Consider the following 23,609-nt stretch of genomic DNA (forward strand, 5'->3'; position numbering starts at 1 on the left):
AGGATATGACGACGACCTTATGCAAGGCGTGCCTGTGACATCGACTTTGGTCTCTGCCCTGCCGCTGATCTCCTGCTAGATAACACGCTATGCTAGCCACGGGGAGTCCGATTCGATTGCATGATAGGTCTGTCAACCACCGGCCTAGAAGCAGGCCGGACACAAGATGCATGTGGTCACACCCGACAAACCGGTCCATTCAAACCAACACGGCTCATCAATGGTCCATTCTTCACTGCGTAGCATCCACAGCGGCTGTATTTTGGCCCCCATGCACCCCCCCGGGACGGTGTGAAGACTTCTCCTCGCGGGGGCCAAAAGAATACACTATGATGCTGCTGCACCGTCATATTGCGTTTGGCATCTTGCCTTCTTTAGGATAACTACCTGTGCAAACGTACCTGCAGTCAGATTTAAGCGGCCCCAAGGCAGACCAGTCGAGAAAGTTTAGTGGCGCCTGATCGAAGTGTGAAGTACGACTTGTTTTAAAAATACGATGTTTGTAATTTGCAGACGGCCCGTACCAGTTTTTCAAGTTGGACTAGGGCATGCGTGGCGTTGGCTATCGGTTCCAAAACATATTGCCACTGCGTGCGCACTATTCCACTTCACATTGGTGGAGGGATAAGTCATATATATCTTGGGCCTCTATTTCGGCTATTATATATTTCATTATAGATGGAACAAAAAGGTGTTGATACTGGAACTGGTTTAGTTTGCTGTTGAAGTAACTGTATAGAAGGTTATAGCGTAACGTAAGCGACAAATCGTAACAATTCATTTTAGACCTAGAATCTTTACACCGACTCATTTTGACAATTCCTCTCAGACAACACGCATAATTATAGACAATAAATCTATGCCAAGCGTCGCATCGGCCACTCCCACATCAGAGCCAAGGCAATTACCTCAGCTGCACAGAATCCCAGCATCATAGCTAGCTGTTTGTGAAATCCCTCCGCAAAAGCAGCATGCACAATTGACTGATCAGCCGACGACAGGGTCCGTACTGAAGATACGTCTCTGAGAATACGGGCAAGCACGTCGGCAGACAATTGCTTTGCCAGTTGGTTCTTGGTCGTATTGTTCAATAAGTTCGTCGCAATCGAGACCCCCACCGCACCGCCTAGGATACGCAGTTGAGTGACTCCACCCAGAGCAACGGCTGTTATGATAACGGTCTGTCAGAGAAATGGATCGAGCATGGCCAGGCGAGGGAGGAAAGAACTTACCTAGAACACGTCGCTCGACTACAAATGGGACAATGTTCAACAGGGTAGTCAAACTGAGGCCCGTGCCCATTCCAACTAGTATTTGATATCCGTAAATGCGGGCTGGAAGACTTGTGTTAACGGGAACTGAGTAAAGAAGACCCATTCCCAGGATCTGGAGGATAGTGGCGACGAGTAGTACCACGATGGGTGGAACGCGACCTCGCGTTGTAAGACCGCCCGTTAAGCCGGATCCGAAAGCAATGGTCAGCGTGAAGGGTAAGATGCAAACGCCCGAATTGAGGCCAGAACGGCTGTTGATACTCATAAATCGAAGGGGCAATTCAAGCACCAGGGTCACAAAAGGGACACCGGATAGTAGTGCGTTTCTTTTTACACGGGCAACATTAGCATCAGATCTTGGGCAGAATACTTCCTGTAAACGTGCATCCAAGTTCAAATCTTGGGGCCGGAATGATGGAGAAGAGAACACACTTACAGGTACATTCCCATCAACACCCGCTTCTTAACGAACGGCCAGGGGAAAACCGGCTCCCGTGCGGACTTGGTGTGATCTAAATACCATTGCCAGGCGAAGAAGAGAATCAAGAGCAATCCCGCGACCACCAAAAAGGCAATGACCAGAGCGGAGCTCCAGGCGAAGGAGATACCAGCCTCCTCAATGGCCACAATCAACAAGACAGAAGCGGCCAGGAGCATGAAAAAGCCCGGATAGTCGATGCGATCACGAAGAGTGACGTTTCGCTTAATGAGACTGAAGGATTTTGGGTTTGCGATTGCAGAAGGGTCAGGAAAGCCAGCCGGCATGGCCACAAGGACGAGAACCAGTCCCACGACCCCCACGGGTAGGTTGATGTAAAAGATCCAGCGCCAGGTGGTGCCGTCCGAGATGGCTCCGCCGAACAGCGGTCCCAGCAAAAAGCTGAACGCAATGGCAAGGGAGACGATTCCGTTGTAGGCGCCGTATTTGGCGGGCTCCACCATCTCGGCCACGATAATTGGTACCATGCTGAAAATGCCCGCACCACCAACACCTTGGAAGGCACGGCAGAGGATACTGAGAGACAGTCAAATGGTTGTCCTCATCCGGGATGGAAGCAATAGATCACCTACAGTTGGATTGGGGTTTGGGCTCCTCCACATCCTCCCGAGAAGGCAAGAAAGATCACCACCGCAGCGACGAGCATCATTTTGCGACCAAAGAAGTCACTCAGCTTGGCCCAGATAATGAGAAAACCCGCACAGAAGTCAGTAAGAAACCGGAAGGCCAAGATGGACGGTCTGAAGGGTGCATACTGAAATAGGAGGTCAAATAGCTGGCTATCACCCAGCTGGTTTGTTCGAACGCGTGTAGGTCATCGGAAATGGCTGTCAGCGAGGTGCTGACAATGGTGATGTCGAGGGAAGAGAGAAAGACGCAAAGACAAAGTCTAGCACGATAGATTAGCCATTGTCGTGCCTTTGGGAGTCCGACGTCGATGCACACCCGATTGTGAGTAGTCTGAGCCTCCATCCTTCCAGTGCTGGGGAATGGAAAGCCTCTTTGTTTTCACCGTCCCCACCACTGCTCACATTCTTTTCTTCCGACAGCTTTTCCATGTCCGAGGGACTTGAGCCGGAGGGGAAAGTGTCTTTACGAGTATCTGGATGGCTCTTTTGATCCTCAGCCATAGTGACGGTTGATGATTAGGAAAAAACACATTCTTGAATCCCTCATTTGTTTGCATCCCAGAGTGATCGGCTGCGGGGTATCTTGTACGTATAGAGCTCTGCAGGTCTCGGCAGACTATCAAGTTTGAAAATACCCGGTAATCGTTACGTTCTCTGTGGAAGTGATGGCCGATCCCTGCAGCCGCCCGCCAGGGATGGGAATCCTGCCTGGTTGCTTTGTGTCGGAGTGGAATTCCCACTAGTCATTTACTGGGATCCATCTTCTGCATCCTGATCACCTGATCTCCCAGGCGTCCAGCGCAATTTCCACATTCCGGCAGTTTTTTCCGCTTTCTGCCCATAAAATCCAGGATAATAGATAGACTGAATATCATCGTTTTCATCATTGTCTGAATCAGACAGCTTGGTAACGTAATTCCTGGGCGAGTGTCAAAATTTAAAAAATATTTTCTTGCATTACCAAAAAATACAACTCCGAAGACAACAAATATATATATCTAAACTACAAAACATGATAAACCTTTTAAATCTCATAAATAGGCTACGTATGATCCAAAAAGTACTATTATATAATAAAACTTCATATCAAGCTATGGTTGTAGAGATATTGAGTTGTAAAATATCCCATTTACTATGGTGTTTTCGGCTGGCCCACTCGCTTGGGTGGCCTACTCACCCCTGGACCATAGCCTCGTGCAAGGCCGCCCATCTGTGCGTCATTGGGAGGGTTGCATACAGAAACTATTGTGGATGGGGCTTGAGTTGATGCACTAATATACGTAATACTTCTTTCCCGCCGCCACCAACGGCCCTAAGCAGGCTTGGGATTAGTGCATTACCAAAGAATTGACCCCGAGTAATTTTCATATTTCCCCTTTACCCGTATCTAGTATAGTAGGGCGGTACCTGGAACGGCGCACTGGCGGTAGTACAGTGGTGTTCGCAGGCAGATCTCTAGGGAAGTTGACGAAGGAAGAATGGTCTGATCTGCGCTACTACTAGCCTTGTATACACGCACTAGGTCATCTAACAGCAGAGGGCATTTGCCCGGCTGCACGAGTTACTTTAGGATACTTCCTCGTATTCGTGAAACATGGTCATGCAGTTGCGATTTTCGCCGCAACTAGGTTTCTTCACACCATTTATGGGTCTATGGGTTCTTCCGGAAGTATTTCCTAAATGGGTCATGAATTCTACCCTGTACAGCTAACATCAACTAAGATCAACATTTAACCAACTAGCTAACACAGCCTTGTACTAACACGCCTTCACCGTCACAAGAATGCCTGGCGTATCGCGTGCCTGCGCCCCCAAAATGTAGTCCCGGCTCACGTCGATGTCGCGACTGCGTTGGACAGCGGACACATCGAAGTCGAACTGCCGGAAGACCGCCGCTAGGATCAGAACCAGCTCGGCACGCGCCAGATTCATACCTAGACAAGAGCGCGTGCCTCGGTTGAACGGCACTAGGTATCGTTCCAGTCGCTTGCCGTCGGGTCCCAGCCAGCGCTCGGGGCGGAAGACGCGAGGCTGCGGGAAGATGGTGTCGTTGAGATGGGTGAGCATTGCCGTCATGCCAACGGTAGTGTTTGCGGGAATGAAGATCCCGCGGCATTGGAGCGGCTGGTCGGGAAATTGGCGGCCAATGCGATGGGTGACGGGGTCACATAGCCGCAGACCCTCCTGGATCACGGCTGTCAGGTAGGGGAGTTGTTCGAGCTTGGTCAAGGAGGGAAATTGCTGAAGGTCCGGGATGGCGGCCACGAGCTCGTCATGCAGCCGTTGCCGCACCGCTGGGTTGGCAGCAATGTGATAGGCTGTCCCACGTAGTACATATGCTCTGGGACCGGTTAGTTTCTCAACAAGAGTCACTGTAGAAAGATTTACGTTGTCCCGGAACCCGCGGTCACCAAGCTGAAGGCTTCATCGCGCAACCTGTCCCTCTGTAGCTCGACCGCGGGGAGCTTACTGGCTAGTAGCTCGTGGAAGACTGTCCGATGGCCGGCTTTCTCGTACGCTGTATCCTCACCATGCCGAATAGCCTCTACCTGCCGAGACAAATCCTATGGGGATGCCGGTCAGCCCCTCTCTCCTTCTATCTCACATGCGACGACCTTACCCGACGAAAATCCAAAATGTCCGCCATGGCCGGGGCCAGGATCTTGTTGACGCGGTCCTAAATATTCCACTCCGGATGAGTACCTAGGTATGTGTCTCCCTGGTTTGGAGAGCAGAACAGCCTTACCGGCAGTGAATATGTGAGGCGCATCAACCATGGAATATGGATATTCAGCAAGCTGACCTCCAGGAAGCTATCCACATCATCGAATCCCTTACGACCGAAATCGGGCTGGCGCACGTTAACGGGCTCACGGGCAAAGCAGTAGGCGTTGATGATATCCAGAGTCACCGCGGCGTATATGTACTTCATATTCAGCATGCCACCCGTCTGAGCCACGTGGTGCAGACGCTCTCGCAGAATCTCAATTGGACGCCACATGACTGGGACTAGGTCGGTGACGGATTTCTTGGAAAAGAAGGGGTTTAGGGCATTACGGCGCACACGGTGTAGGTCATGCGATTGAGTACCAATAGTCTAGCTCTGTCAATGATATTCCCTTTCTCGTAGATGCTAGATGAACCGATGGAGAGGGGGAGATATACCGCCGGATAGGGTCCAAAGGCCTCCGCGACGCGCAGGGGTTTCTCTGCGCGGCCATTGGTCTGGTTGAAGACCTGATCGAAGAAATCAGGGTCATCGATGTGCACTTCATCGGGGTTGATGCGAATGACTGGGCCTGGTAGGGAAGCAGTACATCAGGTCGGCTCTAGGAAGACGGTGGGTGGGGTTGGTACCATATTTGCGATGTTGGGCCCGAAGCTGGAAGGTGAACTGGCCACTTCGATACAGGTCGTAGTACCATTCATACAGATAGGTGATCTTGGCCAATGGAGGACCGGGGATATGAGCGAGAGGATGGAAGTAGACTCGGTAGGCGAGGAGAGAGATCAGGGCCACGAGGGCCAGCGACAGCAGCAGCAGGACATCCATTCTGGTGCAGTGGAGTCGGGATGGTTTTACAGTGAGGTATGAGGATGCGTCCATCCTCTTGACTGATTTGTCATGTGATCCCTTATTCGCTTTTGGCCTTCATGTCATGGCCAAGTTAACCGACCTCCTCTGAGGAGGTGGTGATGCAACGCGGGGCCGACTGAAACGCGTTGGATGTTGGGGGCCGTTGATAGGCCCCTCCATTTCTTTGTATTAACTTGTGAATAAAGTTCAGAATTATGAATTCGTAGTTGGCTCGATCCGTGGTCAGCCGCCCAGGTCGGTTGGGGGCCGAATGGCGAAATCCAGTCCCCTTACGGAGTCGCTCATCCACCACCCACGGCCCAGCCGCACTAAAGTTAAGCTAGGTTGTGGAAATGGGAAATAAGCGTAATCACTAGTAATTCTACCAAGCTGTCTGATTCAGACAATGATGAAAACGATGATATTCAGTCTATCTATTATCCTGGATTTTATAGGGGCAGAGAGCGGAAAAACTGCCAGAAGGTGGAAATTGCGCTGGACGCCTAGATCTGATGGATCAGATCAGGTGATCAGGATGCGGAAGATGGATCCCAGTAAATGACTAGTGGGAATTCCACTCCGACATAAGTTAATGTACCGACACCCTATCTAGCGCACGTCCCCTGTCACTCAGATCCCTGAAGAACCTTGCATTCAACTTTTTGGGGGCCGTGTGGCTTGCGGACTTCCACCAATGGCCATCGGTTCCCCTGTCGTGTGGTGGAGGATCCCACCATATGAGCTCATAGATTAGCGAGAAAGTACGAATGGTATGTTGGTATCTCCCACTACAGACTGGATCGATTCCCCTCCCGATGAAAGGCCGGTACTGTGTAGCCGTGGGTCTTCTTCCACATCCACTCCTGCGCCTGTTGCACTGTGAACGGCACCAGATTCTCGACCTCCAGCGATTCCGCCCTCAGTCCCCGCGCCCGGATGAACAGCGCACTCGACGGCGGTCGCTCGCCCCCCGCAAACCGGACGATCGCCTGGGCCCACTCCCCGAGGATCTGCTTCGTCTGCGGGGCCGCCCGGAACACCCAGAAGAAGGTGTGGGGCATACTCTCATATTCGCACAGGGTGACCGACCCGCCTGCACGATGAATCTCCCGCGCCACGAGTCGAGAAGCATCCACAATCTGCTCCTGTCCGGAGCCCATCCAGATCGGACACGCGCCCGTCCAGTTGTCCGCGGCGGCGGGACTTGCTAGCGGATGGGCCAGCATGCCCGCCTCGCAGTAGAGGTTGGCGCGGGGTGGTCGCGTCGGCCAGGCAGGACAGGTGGGAAAGCTTTTCTCCAGGTACGGAAGCTTCTCGATGGGGATGGGGAAGATGTCGCAGTGGGCGTTGCGCTCGAACGACGGGAAGCCGTTGGTGAGGTCTGCCACGGGGCTGAGCAGGGCCAGACCTGCCGGCACGACTGGCGGCTGTGTGGCACCATGGAAGGTGATGGTGGCTCCTCGACGCTGCAGCCGGAGCAAGACCTGGAGAAGACCCAAGGCCAGACAGGCCCCCGAACTATCGCCGGCCACGACGATCGAGGAGGCGGGCACAGGCGCGTGGGGGCTGCCTGGCGGGGGTTTCAGCAGGGTGATGTAGGCCTGGAAGGCGTCTAGCAGGGCCGCGGGGAAGGGATTCTGCGGGGCCAGTCGCTGTCGCACGAGCAGGATCTTAGCGCCCGTGGACTGGGATAGAGCGGCGGCCGTCTTGCGATAGCCAGAGGGGGTATTCAACCTGATCGATCATCGATCATCGTCAGAACTCGGGATAGATATCGGGGAGGGGACAACAGAGAGCAGGGAAGGGACCGACACAAAAGAGCCCCCGTAGAGGTAGAGGATGGTCAGCGGGCTCGTGGTCTCCGCCGTCAACTTGTCGAACTTTTCCTTCTCCCCAATGGCTGGCTCCGGCGTGTCTTTCTGGACATTGCTGCGGTAGCCCACCCATTCACAGTCGAGTGGTGCCGAGGCCGGGCGGTCGTAGCGTACCCGGTGCTCGTTGGCCTCGTCGACCAGCTGCAGGAGAAGGTCGCGGGAGGTATCGTCAGTCGGGCTAGGGAGAGAAAACTTGCTAACCCACAAAGGGCCCTTGACGGGATCGTTGCGGCAGGTGGCTTTTTGCTGGATGGAGATGGCGGTGTTGTGGGCGCCCTTGAGGTACTCGGCACGCACCTTCTGGGCTGCGGCCACCAGGTGCTTGGAGTTCTGGAAATCCATGATGGGTTGGGCAAATACAATCTATGATGGGGGACTATCGGTTTAAGGAAAAAAGGATGAGATGGGGGGGAGTGCGGAGAAGGATTAAAATAGAAGCCCCATTCTTTGTTCCCATCGATCCCTCGGAACTGAGCTGCAGAGATGGTGACGTCCATTGCCATTATGAAACCCAATCATCATTATTAGTAGTGGTGGTAGTAGTAGTAGTAGATCATTTCCTAGTGTAGTGCGGCAGTAAACCTACTCGAGGGGAGGATTCAGAGAGCAGGGTAGTAACGCCACGAGTATGGAATCCCTGTTCATCCGTTCCCCAAAAATACAGTCGCTCTGCCCCTCTGTTCTGCATAGTCATGTCGGATGTACGTGCACTTTGATCGTCCTGTACGGTAGTCACATCGAAGCACGAGATACTACAGGATGATTAAAATTTCATCACTTATAGGAATGATCGGCCTGAGTGAACTTGACCACCCATGACACAGAAGAAATGACCGGGGTGATGATATTGGCCACCCACTAAATACATTGCAACAAGCCACATTAGCCCATTCCAACACCTCTATGATTGCTCTCGGTGATTAATTCCTTCACCTTTTAAGCGAATCTGCCATTTCACCACTTCAGCAATCAATGATCAAGGCGATTACATTTCAACGCCCGATCCACGTCTACAAGTAGACCATCGTATGTTACATGTAAATCAAATCTTGTCGTATATGGTTTTTTCATTATTGTATTATTACGAAACCTGATATGTACTCTTGGTCCTCCTCCCTAGTCAAACGACCGGGGCCAGGTTGGGGGCCCAGAATCCGGCACCTGCAGGTGTCCTCGGACATTAATATATCATTTGCCCCCTGCTTCTTATGCGGTGCTGTCCTGAAGATATCTTTGTGGAAGAAATCCTAACGCAGAGGGGAACGATAAACCCCACGGAGACAAAACAGAAACAAAGACGAGCTTGAACAGAAAGCAGGATTATCACAATGGCCGATATAGCAACATCACACCCCTACAAGCTTGGGCTTAACCAGGCCGGTTATGCGACCCTGGTGTCTAGCATATTCTTCATTGTCCTGTCCATTGTGGCGGTCGGTCTACGCATCGGCACTCGGCGAATGTTGGGCAACCACCTGGGACTGGACGACTGGCTGGCCATAATCAGTGTCGTCGTCTTCATGGGCTTTTGCGGCGATGTCCTGGTAGGAGTCTACACCTACGGGGGCGGGCAGGTCTATACCAACAAGCTAGAGGCCGAAGAGAACCTGATCCAGTACATGAAATCGGAGTATGCCATTCCGCCGCTTTATGCCATCAACGTGACGCTGGTCAAGATGTCGATCCTATGTTTCTATCATCGCATCTTCTCCGTCGCCTCCTTCCGTCGCATCAACTACGGCGCGGGGATCTTCTGTCTCGTCTGGTTCACGGCCGCCTTCATTGGAGACATGCTGTACTGTATCCCCATCCGCCAGTTCTGGGATCCCACTGCAGGTGGCTCCTGCTTCAACTTCGCCGACTACTTCCTAGCAATGGAGCTTATCGACCTGCTCCTGGACGTGGTTATTATTGCACTTCCTCTCAAGACCATCGCCAGCCTGCATCTCTCTTTGCGGAAGAAGCTGGCCTTGCTAGGGATTTTCTTGCTGAGTGTCTTGTAAGCCATCTCCCCGACTAACATGGTGGTCCAACAAATCCGGTACTAACATGCACAGTGTCATTGTAACTGGTGCCATCCGCATCGCCTACGTCTACCGACCCGGCAACCAACTTCGTGAGTCTCGGCGTACAATCTGGCGGCCAATTGCTAACCTGTTCCAGTCTCACTCTCTCAGGCCTCCCTCTGGTCCGTCATCAATCTCGGAGTCGCCATCCTGTGCGCCTGTCTGCCCATCTACCGTCCCTGGCTCCCCAAGGTCGGCAACCTCCCAAGCATTTTGCGCAGTCGCTACGGCAAGTCCTCGCACGGTGACACCAGCCACCTCGAGGCCATCAACCCGGGTAACTCGAACATGAAGAGCTACGGGTCGCGACCCGCGCACTACTACCAGATGAATGATAGTCACAATGACGTACTGCCCCTAACCCACATTGCGGCGGACGATCCACGGGGTCTCCAGAATTCGAGCCAAGGGATTCGAGTCCAGCAAGAGGTGCAAGTGGTGTAAGCATTATGGATGGTATCTACTGTAATGGGCTGTAAATAGTGAGACCTCACCAATGGCCTTGTCTTGTTGACGTTTGTATTTCTTGTCCATGGCGTTTAGAGTGTTTTAATGGCAGAGTGATTATGATCATTATGATCCGATAAAACGTAGAAGTTTATAGATGCCGTTGGGTTCATAAAATCTCGGGCGACTTTTGAGACATGAAAAGAGGTGTACATGTAGAGATAAGACTAGAATAACTGCTTAGCACTTCCACGTCCATCCTGGTCATGGATTTCTCCTAGAACTTCCACACCAAAACAATCGCTCGGACGGTACAGTGGTACTGCAAAGTCTGATATACCCTGTATGCAAATACCGCCATACCATTTGCGTAATGTACAGTACTGAGAAGTTAATTCTCCATTTTCCTCTTTCGCGCCTGCAGGATCAACTTTAAGATCTTTTGGGCCCCCACGGCCCCACCCCTCCCCGATTTACCTACTTTGAAAACCACGTTAGTTTTGCCGGGCCTCGTCACCAACAGAAGCGAGGCCAATGAATCTTGGTCGGCTGTTTATCAACTCATCGCGGGGGGCACAACGCGAGTCAATCATTGGCATAACGCTATTGGCCCCCAATGTAACATGTCCCAGTGACGCGTCTTCCCCCAACCAAGCATGTGTTTTTACCCTTCACCAGCAAATTGTTCCTGCCGTTTACCGTAACCGATGATGAAGAGCGGGGTGATTGCTCGAGTGTAGTGCCTCGGGATCCACAGGGTGCAGGCGTGTGGCATGACGATGGTCCTGTTTGCCTTTCAGCTGGGGGCTGTCTAGATGTGCATTGGCCTCAGCCTTGGCAGTAACAGCCTAGGCAATCAGCAGGGATGGATGTATTGTATATCGTAAAGTGTGGTTTCTAGCTGAATGCCGGTCTGTCATTGCGAGGGCTCTCCCCGCACAGAATTCGAGTTCCAATTTATGTTCAGTTTTGTTCCCTATGCCAGAGCGCTTGCATCCCTCTATTCTATCATCTCTGGTACCGCTGTGCTTCAATTGCGATGGCTGGCTCGCTAAACATTCGAGTTCAGAACGCGTATGATGACGCGCCACGCACGTTTTACCCTGTGGTCGTTATTGGAGCGGGGGCATCGGGCATCGCAGCGGGCTGTCGACTGAAGCAGAAATGCGGTTGCGATCAATTCCGAATCTTCGACCGTCAATCGGGCATTGGAGGTAGGTGCTCACGGTACATGACTTTGTGAAGGAGCTTGACTCATTCGCGAGGAAACAGGCACATGGTGGAGCAACCGGTATCCCGGCGTGGTAAGTCGTTCCCCGTGCTGCATTGGATATGTTGTATATTGATATCTCCCCTAGGCATGCGATGTGTAAGTAGTCGATGACTATCCCCGAAGATGAAACTGAAAGCTAATGTTAGCTAGACCGGCATTCTTTTACTCTTTTTCCTTTGCACCAAACTATCGGTCTAGGACTATCTTTCCCTCCGGTCGTGACTACGTCGACTATCTGTACAACGTGGTAGAGCGAGCTGGAATCGCAGATAAAATACAGCTCGGCACGGAAGTCACGTCTGTGGAGTGGATTGAGGAGGATGCTGAATGGGAGCTACAGGTCTACCAGATCCATGGCCAAGAGTCGGGGAACGGAGATCCTGAAGTTGCACGGCCCGTCGAGACTGTCCGGGCCAAGGTGGTGATCAGTGCTGTGGGGGTTCTGGCCGATCCAGCTGAATGGCCTTCCGACGTTGCTGGTCGCGATGACTATCACGGAGAGGTGATACACTCAGCCCGCTGGCCCGAGAAGACGAATTTGGATGGTAAAGATGTCGTGCTCGTTGGGTCTGGTTGCAGTGCGGCTCAGATTGCACCGGCCCTACTCCAAACCAACGTCAAATCATTGACTCAGATCATGCGGGAACCGCCATGGCTTGTGCCGCGTGTGGAGGAGCCCGGTGGACGAGAGGCTTATGCCAGGTGGGCACCACGCATATATAGCGTTATACCAGGCCTGGGCTATACGGTTCGAATGCTGCTCTGTGGTGTATCCGAGCTACTATGGTACACAGTGTTTCAGCAACCGAACGGATCCTTGAGGCAACATGAGGAGGCATCGTCCCTTGCCCACATGCGGGCATTAGCTCCCACCGCATACCACGACCAACTGACGCCTAAATACCACATGGGGTGCAAGCGCCGGATATATGACAATGACTGGCTGCGGGGGATGCATGACCCGCGCTTTTTGCTCGAATCACGACCCTGGCGCAGCGCAGCCGATACCTCCATCACCGTGGGCGACAAGAACAAGATCAAGACCTACCATGCTGACGCGCTTATCCTCGCGACAGGGTTTGAGGCCACCCAGTTTCTGCACTCGGTCTCTGTCGTGGGAAGACGTGGGCTTTCTCTGCACGGGCTGTGGGCGACTCGGGGCGGCCCGCATGCTTATCTCGGAACAGCAGTGGACGGATTTCCCAATTTCTTCCTAATTTTAGGGCCGAACACGTTTGCGGGACACACGTCAGTCATGATGGCAATTGAAAACAGCGTGGATCATGCACTGCGACTGATCACCCCCGTTTTGAACTGCGAAGTTGAGACTGTTGAGCCCAAGACTGTTGCTGTCCAGACCTGGCTGGCAGGTATCCGGCGCGATATGGCCACTACGGTATTTGCTGGGTGTCAGAGTTGGTACAACGGTAGAGGTGGGTACAACTCGGTGATGTATCCGTATGTGACCCTCATTTTCCTCAAACACTGACTAGAGTGAGGCGATTCTAACGCTATGTAGTCGCTCCCAGCTGGATTTCTATCTGCGATGTCAGTACCCCCGGCTGTCTGACTGGGACCGGGTCTTAGCCCCTCGGGGCCGCCAAAAACGGCTTTTGCGTCGGGTAAAGGCGGCGTTGGTAATGGGGACGCTGACTTGTGCCTTGGTCTTCTACCGGCAAGTGCAGAAGCATGCCGTTGACAGTGGGATTGTGGATGAAATGGCCAAGACTGCAATGCGCGTGCTTGGTTTCATCGCCCAAATAGCGCAGGAGAGCCGCGACTGGGTTCTTCAACACACTCCCAAAATCCGATAGGGAGTATCCAATAACATGTAACTATCTGTTGGGGATTGGATCTCCGGCTGCAAGATTACGTTCCATCTACTTTGTTGCATTTTTTACTTGACATGGCAAAGCTTGCCTTTTTTTCCCTAACACAATTCTTCTTCAACAACGGCCAGATGGTGTAGTTGGTGTTAGGGTAAAATCCCCATTGGGTAATTTACCAGGTGGTCTATCTACCGACTTGTTATGGGACCTTTGTATAATGTCCTAATATAGTTATACTCAGCTAAAGCTTTATGTACTAACGGCCTTTCTATTCTACTATATTTCCCCCTTATCATGTTTTCCCCTTGTTTCTTTCTTTCTTCTTTAACGAATCCTTCTTGTACATAGGACACTCTATTAATTGATACAATTTGGCTTGTTCCCTAACAAATCTAGCTATACAATTTCATGAATGTCGTTTGCTCGCGTGAAATAGGTATATTGAGATGAGTTAAAGAGAAATACAGCCGATTTTATTATGACCCATCAATCAAAAGGTCGAAACAACTACGATGGAATTCTGGTATGCTTTAATAAAATAGTCACTAACAACCATGGCCCCGCCAAATGTGTCTAAACAGAGAAACAAAAAAAAAAAAAAAAGAAGTTTGGCGGAAGGGCCTCTAAGATCGGAAAAGAAGAATCCGACGCTCATGTTCGAAGGCCATGGACTTCCCCAGCATGCCTTAGCAAGCGCATCTCGTGCAGGACGGATAGATCGTAAAAATTACATCTTCGGTCTATCAAGTGTGAGTCCCTAAAATGCCTCCTCACTCCATTGTAGTCCGCATATGCCTTAGGACATTGGAAGCATGCGAATGTTTGCTCTGAATTTGGGATTTGCTTCCCGTCAGAGGTATGTCCGTTCTCTGATGACGTATTCGGCGGCGTAGCAGTCCTGATCTTTCGAGCTGGCGGAGAGGGAACAACGTCCTCACTGTCGGACGGCGCAGAGCGCTTCCGTCGTCCCCGAAGGGGTCCACCCCCTCTGAAAGCCGCAATATTGTATTCCAGCAGCAACAGCTTTTTTGCGCCGCGTCCACTCGTCTTCTAATGAATCGGTAGTGGACCAAGTAAAGAATGTCTCCTCCAGAAGAATCTGCTCCGATGGCATTTCAAACTCCTTCCGTAATACCTCGCGCGCAGGCTCATCACTGACAGCCTCACCAGTCAGCTGTCTTTCAATGTCAATCACCGCCTGTTTCCGACTGAAATCACGGCGTGTTTCTTTCCGGCGTTTGTCTTGCAGACGCCGGCGCAGATTGTGGACTTGACGCTTCTGGTCCTCCAGCATCGCCCGCAATGCTGGGTTATGAGAGCGATCAGCGCACTGGGTCTCTAAATCGACTTGCCAGCGTATGGCTGATTGCAGTTCTGGGTATTTCTCCACTGATTCCCGGTCAGCGTCGCTCAGGTATCGTGGCCGCCGCTGATCAATCCAACGGCTCATCCGGGTCACAGCCTTTGAGAACTCTTCGTCTGGATTGAGGCCGCACATCATCTCCTATAAGCCAGTATGCCGACAGGGACGATAATGTCTGATAAACGTTCTGCTAGTGGCGTAGGCCATGATCACATTACGCTGTGCTTCACTAACAAAACCTAGGTAGAAGAGTTAGTCCGCTCATCTAGAGAAAATCAGAACTTTGCGAATCTAAAGTCCACTTACTACTCTTGTTAAGTAAATCACCTCCTCCGTATCGAAATTGGTAAGAGAAAAAATGATTAAGGAAGCCGTGTATCTCACCGGATGTCCTGAGCTGTGCGTCGAGTGTGCTACTACTTATGGGCGTCTCCCACAAAATGCGGGGCTGGCCATAGATCACCTCAACCTTCGGAAAGACACAGTAATTATCCATCTCCTTCTTCAAGGGAAGCGGCATTTCATGTCGGCCACCCTCAACAAGCAATCTCCGAAGGTCTTCCATCGATGTTAAGTAAGGCGCTTCAAAGGCGTGAACGTAAAATAATATAATGAAGAGTAGGACATGCGGGCTGAAGACAAGCGATACGCCGTAGACGATTTCAGGTAGCGCGAACGTGTTGCTAACGTAAATCCCAAGCGAGCGCCGCACTAAACCAACTACAGACATTTCAAATCGATTTATTAGACTACCAACGCCATTAATTTCAAATTTCTACCTATCAGACCTATTAGGGCAATGCGTTCTTTTATGCCTAACTTGATTATAGTCACTACATCGTAGGGGGGGCGCGCATGATTAGCCAGGAAGCTAATGCATCTACTTCCGTAGGGGGTCCATTTTGGGATTTATTAGCCTAGTTTAGACTATTAAATGCCCCCCTACCCTCATGACTTCTAAATCCGCTAGATTGAGCGATGCGCTTTGTAGATTTCTGGCGCTACTTCTTTTGTGTCTCATTCGTAGTACGATATCCCTATAATTACTTACGAAGAATTGCTGTATTTTGCATCGAAAATTGCGTCGCTTTGATAACCTAGTCGATTTGCCTCTCTATAGGACTTAATCCGCTTTGTAATTAACGACTAATTAGGCTTTTAATTGATGAAGCTTAGCGATCTAATTGCTTAGGATTCGCTGGCGTTTTAGGGCTCTATGCGCTTAATTGACTACCTAGTCGACTACCTTAGGGGGTAGGCGTCCGAAGTTGGATATCAAGCTTTGAAATGACCCTATCTGGATTATATGGTACTAAACTAGCTACTTCAAAAGCGCTTTGAATTATTAATGGTTTGAATGCTTCTACGCGAGCCTATAGGAAATGTTATGGGACCTTCGTACAAAGTCCTATTATGGTTATACTCAGCTAAAGCTTCATGAAGCTTTATGCGTTAACTGCCTTTCCTTTCTACTATGTTTTTCCCCTTATTATGTTTTCCCCTTTGTTTCTTCCTTTCTTCTTTAACGAATCCTTCTTATGTATAGGATACTCTATTAATTAATATAATTTAGCTTATTCCCTAATATTAGGATTTGTTCCTTAATAACTCACAAGCTAGTTAGGCGCCCTACTAGCTATATATATATCGATTACAACATCGACTATACAACGCGTTAGTAAGGCGACCCCCTAACCATAATGTCGAACGTCCTACCCCTACAACCTATATACCCTAATATAGACTAGTATAATAGAAGCGACTTAAACGGCTATATAGTATTCCGTACGAACCTAAGGGTTAAGTTCGTAATAGACTAATATTACTTCTAAACTAACGAAGCGAGAGTCTACTACGTATTTAGACGACTTAAAGGGGTAGCTAGTCAATATATATACCTATAGATTATCGCAAAGGAGGAATTAGGCGAACCCTATATATTAAATGATTTCTATAAGGTTATAGACCTCTACTTCTCTAATCCTAATTGCGTATAACGAGTACTTATATAAGTTAATACTATATAATAGGGAAAGAAGAGTCTCTACGAATTCCTTATAGATTTCGAATAGACCCTAATCATAGTAGGAGGACTTAACTAGTTAGATAACTAAAAAAAGGCCCTTCTTAAAACTATAATTAATGTCGACTTACTCTAAGGTATAGTTAGAGTTTTCTTAGACTTATATAAAGGATACTAGAACGACCTACTTTAGATTAAATATAACCTATAGCGAGTAGAGAGACTTAGTAAAAGAAATCCCTACTTTACTACTATAGGTCCTATATTATAACCTCTAGCGCCTAAGGCTAATTCTAAACGAATAGATTAGTAGCTAACCTACGCTACTAAAATTGCTACCCTTAAAGCGTAAATTACTATACTTTATATAAGCTCTTACCTACCCTCTTAGAGGGCTAAATAGGTCCCTAAAGTAGAAATTTAGTAATATAAAGCTAGTAGAGCGTATATCTAATATAGAAGGAAAGGATACTATATTATAGTATATACCTAGAAGCCTACTATTCGTCTAATATAAGTCGCTACTATAGAGACTATAGATTAGTACTAATAAGAGATTAATAATAAGAGTTTAGGAAAAGAATAACCCTTATATAAAAGTATATATAAGGGAGCTTAGATACTTTAGAAATACTATAAGATTAGAAAACTTTTAAAGTATTACGTATATATTCCCCCCCTTTCGTTATTATAACTATCCTTAAGCGATATATAGTAGCTTAAACCCTAATCGATAATAGATGCTTAACGAATAGTACTATTTTAGAGAAGTTTATAAGGAAATAAGGCTTACCTATATTCGATATTATACTAAGGCCTATAAAAGGAGTAATAGGAGGGGAGATAATCTAATAGGTCGTATGATTAAGCCTTTTAGTTAGAAGTTACTTTAACTAAGTTAACTACTTCTATATAATCCTAGACAATCTTAGTTATAACCTAATCCTTAGCCTACTATAGTTAAAATATTATAATACTCGCCTAGAACTAGCTAGAGGCTACCTATTCCTAAGATCCTTAGGAATACATATATAGAGTAAAAACGCAAAACTATAGCCTTAAATAGATATTACTAAGATCTCTATAGTTATAATATAAGCTAATATCTATTATACGAAGAGGGCCCTATACTAAATAGAAATCTTCGCTATTATAATAGTAGATATTAAGAAGGTACTTACTCTAAAGAAACCTACTAACTACTATATAAAGCTACTACCCTAGTATACTAAGTTCTTATACCTATTTAATTCTAAGGAAGTAGTAAAATTACCCTCCTACTATAGAAACGGAATTAACTATAAGATCGAACTTATATAATAGAATAGAGAAGAACCTTAGGTGCCCTAGGGGCCTCTCTATAATATATTAATAGAGGAACTACTAGTACTATAGAAGATACTTATAGAGCTACTTAATAAGAACTTTATCTAAGTTAGCTATTCGCTAGCTACTACTCTTATCCTATTTGTATAAAAGCTAGGAGGGGGGCTCTAGTTCTATATAGACTATTAAGCCCTTAATATAATTATAAAGAAAGATCGATACCCTCTCCCCCTAATTTATAAAACCTTAAACTAAATTAGAAAGGCTAAGTAGTTTACTAAGCTTAACGTCTCTATAGTATTCTATAAAATCTAGATTATAAAAGGAGAGGAATAGAAGATAGCCTTTCGTATAAGGTATAGACTCTATAAATAGCTTATAATACTATTTAGCCTTATAAACGCTCTTAGCTCCTTCTAGAAATATATTAACTAGACGCTACGCGAATACCTTAATGACTTCTACTCTATATACCTTAACGATATACTTATCTTCTTAGGGGGATCCTATAGAGAATATTAAGAATATGTTAAGAAGGTCTTAAGTAAGCTATAGGAAGTAGGGTTATAATTAGATATTAAGAAGTACAAATTTAAGTATATAGAGACAAAATACCTTAGGTTTATTATATAAGTAGGTAAGGGAGTATAGATAGACCCTAAGAAGGTTAAAGCGATCTAGTAATAGGTAAGCCTAATAACGGTTAAAGGCGTATAAGGCTTTCTAAGGTTTATAAACTTCTACTAGCGGTTTATTAAGGCTTATTTAGAGATTATACGGCCCCTTACTAGCCTTATATATAAGGATACCCCTTTTAATTAGACTAGAGACTATAAAGGAAGCTTCTAAGAGCTAAAAAGACTCTTTACTATAGGCCTAATACTTATAACCTTCGATCTAGCTCATATAATAATTATCGAAATAGACTCTTCTAGCTATACTATTAGCGGAGTACTCTCTTAATATAACGATTAAGGATAACTTTAACCCTATACCTACTTCTCTAAAAATAACGTACTAGTAGAATATAACTATAAGATCTACGATAAGGAACTACTTATAGTCATATAATATCTAGAAGTATAGGACGTAGAACTATAGTCTATAGAAACTAAATTTACTATTATTATAGACTATAAGAACCTTAAGTACTTCTTCCGCCTATAGAAGCTAATAGAATAGTATATACGATAGTACCTCTTCCTTAGCTAGTTTAGTTTTAAGTTTAAATACTATATAGGGGAAGAGAATAAGAGGGTAGATATATTATCCTATTAAGAATAGGATAACCTAATAGAGGAAGACCTTAGAATCTAGGATCGTATAATACGTCTCCTTCGTACTATAGAAGGAGGAGTAGTAGTAAATATTCATACTATAGATATAACCTAGATCTAATAAATTATAGATAACTAATAGAAGTAGGTATATAATTAGGATATAGCCTATTAAGACGCTATTTAAGCTATTAAGGGAGGCGTATAGAAGTTCCTAATAAAGCTACTCCTAAAGGTCTCTATTTCTAAGTATTTAATTAATACTAATAACTTCCTACGATTTCGTAGACGATAATAGGTACTATAATCTAAACCCCTCTATATAATACTAATTTAAATAGTATATAACTTAATAATTACTAGCTACCTAGGGAGAGAGGAAACCTATATAGTACTTAGTTATAACTACTTCTAGCTAAAGATATCTTATAATATCTACTAGTTTATACAAAATTATGACTTATATAGAGGAGGAAAAGCATAGAGAGAACTTAAGAAAGGACTCTTAAAACCCCTACTAGTTCTAGATCGCCCTTAGTAGGATGTTACCCTTAACTTTATAACTAACCTCCCCCCTAGTAATAGTTCTATAAATATCCTAGTAATTATTAATCGCCTAACGAAAGGGGTAATACTAGAAGGAATAGAAGATATTATAGTAGAAGCTACCGCTTAGATAATCATCTATACCCTTATATAATAGTATAGATTTCCGTCTTTAATTATCTTAGACTATAGAACTTAATTTATAAGTACCCTCTAGTTATAAATCTACTAATTATATAAGATTATATAATAACTCTTAATAGCTTACTACCCTAAAACTAATAGGTAGATAGAATAGTATAATAGTATAATAGAGATATACCTACGCCTCTTCGTCTAATATAAATAGGATGACTAGTTATAACTCTTACTAATAGCTAAGTTAGTACTAAATAGTTATATCTCTATAGCTACTAGGCTAAGTCCCTTCTTTCTCTCCTATAGGTATAATCTATCCCTATTCTAACTAGAGGAGAGCTTAGAAAACTTATTAGAGTCACTATAGAGTCTAATATAGAAAGTAGAAGTAATTATATAAAAGCTTACTAAAGCTAGGGACTAGGCTTATATATCGATTATATATACGAACTAAACGACTAAGTTAGATACGAACTAATATTAAGACCCTACGCTAGACTATCGCCCTAGAGACTAAGTCTAGTTAAGTCTAAAGAATATCTAAATAGATAGACCTTACTAAAAGCTTAACTAGAAGAATACGAAGTATATAGTCTAAAAGGTAATTAGGTTGTATACTATATACCTAAATACTCCTCCTAGAATCTACCTAACGTTCTATATTAGCCTTATACAATCTACTATAAGAGACCCTCTCCCTTCTTAGAGAATATACGAACCCTAACCCCTAGTAATCCTAGTCGATAGATAGGAAGAATAGGAGATTAAGAAGATTATTAACGAATAACGTTTAAAACGATAAGGCGACCCTTATACAAAGTATAAGGTAAAGTAGGTCAGGTATATATAACTAATAATAGAACCTACTATAGCCCTTAAGAATACTACGGCCCTAGACGATTAGCTTCATTATACGTAACTCTACTAATGACCTAATAGGTTACTTAATAAATCAGCCTATCGTATAAACCTTTAGTATTCTATAAGGGAAGATATAAAAGCAAAAGAGAGAAGAGATTTCATTTATTATTTATTATTCCTATTAATTATTAATAAATACTACTAAAAACCACCTTCTATAATCTATTCTACTAGTAAACGCTACCTAAAACCCCCCTTCTATAACTTAATCTATAAGCTCCTCTATATAGGATGGCTCTAGTATAGGCCCTATATAGGTAGGAATAAAGCGTAGTTTATCCTTATTACCTATTAAATAGCGTGAAGTATAATTATACTATTTATAGTTTATATAGTAGCTACTAAAAGTCCCTAGTAATCGTACGTGACCCCTAAAGGGGTGACTAGTCGTACTATTCGTATATGACCTACTATTAGCGATTCTATACGACGTAATTAGGATTATATTTATATATAATAGGCGGCTAGTCTTTACCTATTATAAAATAAGTATGGTTTATTATAACTACTAATAAATATACCTATGATACCTTAACTATAGGCTTATAACGAATAATACGTATAAGGAATTTATACATAGGCCACGACTATACCTCCCTCTATACTTAAGTATAGTAGAGCTCCTAAAGAGCCTTATTACCGAACGTAGTGATTCGTATATAGTAGTAATCGTTTCCTTAGTCCTAGTAATAGCTGATTATTAATAAAAAGCGATTCGAACTAGGGGCTACTATAGACGGGTCGTATGTGCGATAGGGGATAAGATCTATTATAGAAAATAGAATTAATTGTTGATTTAATAAAAAAAAAAAAAAAAAAGGCCTTCTAATAAGGAAGGGGACTACTTAAGAAGTTAGGTAGTTAAAGAAGGAGAGTTAAGAATTAGAGGCTTAGGCCTTTTATACCCTCTACTTATGTCGTCGGCTTATGTCGTTAACGATGTTATTACTACTCATACTCACCTTTAGAGGGGGCTAATATTATAGGACCTTCGTACGAAGTCCTATTATGGTTATACTTAGCTAAAGCTTCGTAAAGCTTTATGCGTTGACCGCCTTTCCTTTCTACTATGTTTTTCCCCTTATTATGTTTTCCCCTTTGTTTCTTCCTTTCTTCTTTAACGAATCCTTCTTGTGTATAGGACACTCCATCAATTGATACAATTTGGCTTGTTCCCTAATAGGAAAGCTTTAAGGAAATTAAGCTTATTGATATAGTTGATATTATATCGCGCTTTAGCCTTAATCAGCCCCCCGTATGCGCGCTTTAGGGGGGCAAAACAGCCTACATCTAAGGGCTATAATAGATGCGACGAATGTAGAGGCATGCAAATTGTAATAATATCGTTTTAAGCGTATAATCGATTAAAATCAGGCGCTAAATGACTACTATGGCCATCTATAATGAGTAGTCGAAATTTACCCCTAGTTCGACTAGTAGTCATAGGGATAAATTGCTTTTCTATCTATCGAAGCCTAATTTGGTTTATAGTCCAACCATTATCGCTGATTTCGATTCTCTAATCGTTAGGTAGGTCCTTATACTAAGCTTAGTAGTAGTAGGTTTTCCCTTTAAAGATGATAGTTAGGGGGAGCATAAATCCTATTGAATTCACACATTCAATCGATATGACCTATTCGCGATTCCCTGGTTTTTTTACTAATCTCCGACCGTAGTATTTGGCTCTTATAATGACCTTAGTAGTTGCAATTAGGCCTATAGCGAAGCCTATTTCGTCGAAATTGTAGATATCCTTAGGTTGAATACCGTTTTCGTTAATTATGCGTCGTACGCGCTCAAACTAAGGCATAATAGTGCGCGGATCTTCGTATAAAGCCCTTTTGTAATCGTATCGACGAGAAAAGCGCGATTTTAGCTCTAGATGGCGCTTTACATAGTTAGTAGCCCAATTCTTACTAATAGTCTGATTATAGCGCTCCCGTAATAGAATATTAGCCATTTCCCCTACTATTAATGGTCTAGGGGCAGATCCGCGCGAATCCATAGATAGAATCCATTGTAGGAGCGATTGCTCTTCTTTAGGAGTTAATTTATGACTATTTGCGCGCGTATCTTTGCGAAATTGTTGGCCATCGATCCGACGTTAGAGGGTAGAGCGCGGGATTTCAAATAGGCGCGTAGCTTCGCGAATAGTTGAAAATTTCGCGTTTCTAGAAGGCTTTGATGGCAAGCTGGATTCTCCCCTCTTGATTGACAGAATTTAGGGAATTTTGGTTGCGAATAGGGGGCATGGTGGATGGTTGAAATGAAGAAGTTGACGCGTTAGGGCGCGATTCGCGTTCCCTGGCCCACTCGCTTGGGTGGCCCACTCGCCCGGGAATTACGTTAGTTGATAAACCAGCCTACTAACTTCCCTTCTAATTTCTGAATCCCCTAAACCCCCCCCCCCCTCTCCCTTTCCCGATTCTCCAGTTAAACTACTATGCCAGGGTCAAATAATGCCTCACATTTCCAACGGGAACATCTCGATTGGGAAGCTTGACCCTTCGTCCCATCCACGGATCAGCGGAGAAGATCACTCCCCGC

The 23,609-nt window shown here is 45.8% G+C and overlaps 7 protein-coding genes across 7 annotated transcripts; 2 read left to right on the top strand and 5 right to left on the bottom strand.

The window, feature by feature from the left end:
- Positions 1-857: 857 nt before the first annotated feature.
- Positions 858-1,302, bottom strand: PFLUO_LOCUS2302 (uncharacterized protein; the record flags this gene model as incomplete). The annotated part of the gene is made up of 2 exons (XM_073779428.1): positions 858-1,165; positions 1,233-1,302. The coding sequence occupies 2 exons, from the start codon at positions 1,300-1,302 to the stop codon at positions 858-860; spliced, it is 378 nt and encodes a 125-aa protein (XP_073636384.1).
- Positions 1,303-1,604: 302 nt separating this feature from the next.
- PFLUO_LOCUS2303 (uncharacterized protein) lies at positions 1,605-2,240 on the bottom strand (the record flags this gene model as incomplete). Its single annotated transcript, XM_073779429.1, has 2 exons — positions 1,605-1,647; positions 1,711-2,240. 2 exons carry the CDS (start codon positions 2,238-2,240, stop codon positions 1,605-1,607), a joined length of 573 nt encoding a protein of 190 aa, XP_073636385.1.
- Positions 2,241-4,160: 1,920 nt separating this feature from the next.
- On the bottom strand, positions 4,161-5,955 carry PFLUO_LOCUS2304 (uncharacterized protein; the record flags this gene model as incomplete). Its single annotated transcript, XM_073779430.1, has 6 exons — positions 4,161-4,743; positions 4,791-4,966; positions 5,023-5,079; positions 5,149-5,499; positions 5,568-5,701; positions 5,760-5,955. 6 exons carry the CDS (start codon positions 5,953-5,955, stop codon positions 4,161-4,163), a joined length of 1,497 nt encoding a protein of 498 aa, XP_073636386.1.
- An 812-nt stretch (positions 5,956-6,767) lies between these two features.
- Positions 6,768-8,195, bottom strand: PFLUO_LOCUS2305 (uncharacterized protein; the record flags this gene model as incomplete). The annotated part of the gene is made up of 2 exons (XM_073779431.1): positions 6,768-7,713; positions 7,792-8,195. 2 exons carry the CDS (start codon positions 8,193-8,195, stop codon positions 6,768-6,770), a joined length of 1,350 nt encoding a protein of 449 aa, XP_073636387.1.
- A 986-nt stretch (positions 8,196-9,181) lies between these two features.
- PFLUO_LOCUS2306 (uncharacterized protein) lies at positions 9,182-10,363 on the top strand (the record flags this gene model as incomplete). Its single annotated transcript, XM_073779432.1, has 3 exons — positions 9,182-9,852; positions 9,911-9,969; positions 10,017-10,363. 3 exons carry the CDS (start codon positions 9,182-9,184, stop codon positions 10,361-10,363), a joined length of 1,077 nt encoding a protein of 358 aa, XP_073636388.1.
- Positions 10,364-11,405: 1,042 nt separating this feature from the next.
- On the top strand, positions 11,406-13,453 carry PFLUO_LOCUS2307 (uncharacterized protein; the record flags this gene model as incomplete). Its single annotated transcript, XM_073779434.1, has 5 exons — positions 11,406-11,580; positions 11,639-11,670; positions 11,725-11,735; positions 11,790-13,097; positions 13,159-13,453. The coding sequence occupies 5 exons, from the start codon at positions 11,406-11,408 to the stop codon at positions 13,451-13,453; spliced, it is 1,821 nt and encodes a 606-aa protein (XP_073636389.1).
- A 949-nt stretch (positions 13,454-14,402) lies between these two features.
- Positions 14,403-14,969, bottom strand: PFLUO_LOCUS2308 (uncharacterized protein; the record flags this gene model as incomplete). Its single annotated transcript, XM_073779435.1, has 1 exon — positions 14,403-14,969. One exon carries the CDS (start codon positions 14,967-14,969, stop codon positions 14,403-14,405), a length of 567 nt encoding a protein of 188 aa, XP_073636390.1.
- Between the last annotated feature and the right edge of the window lie 8,640 nt (positions 14,970-23,609).

This window comes from Penicillium psychrofluorescens (assembly GCF_964197705.1).
Source record: "Penicillium psychrofluorescens genome assembly, chromosome: 2".
NCBI classification, from domain to species: domain Eukaryota; kingdom Fungi; phylum Ascomycota; class Eurotiomycetes; order Eurotiales; family Aspergillaceae; genus Penicillium; species Penicillium psychrofluorescens.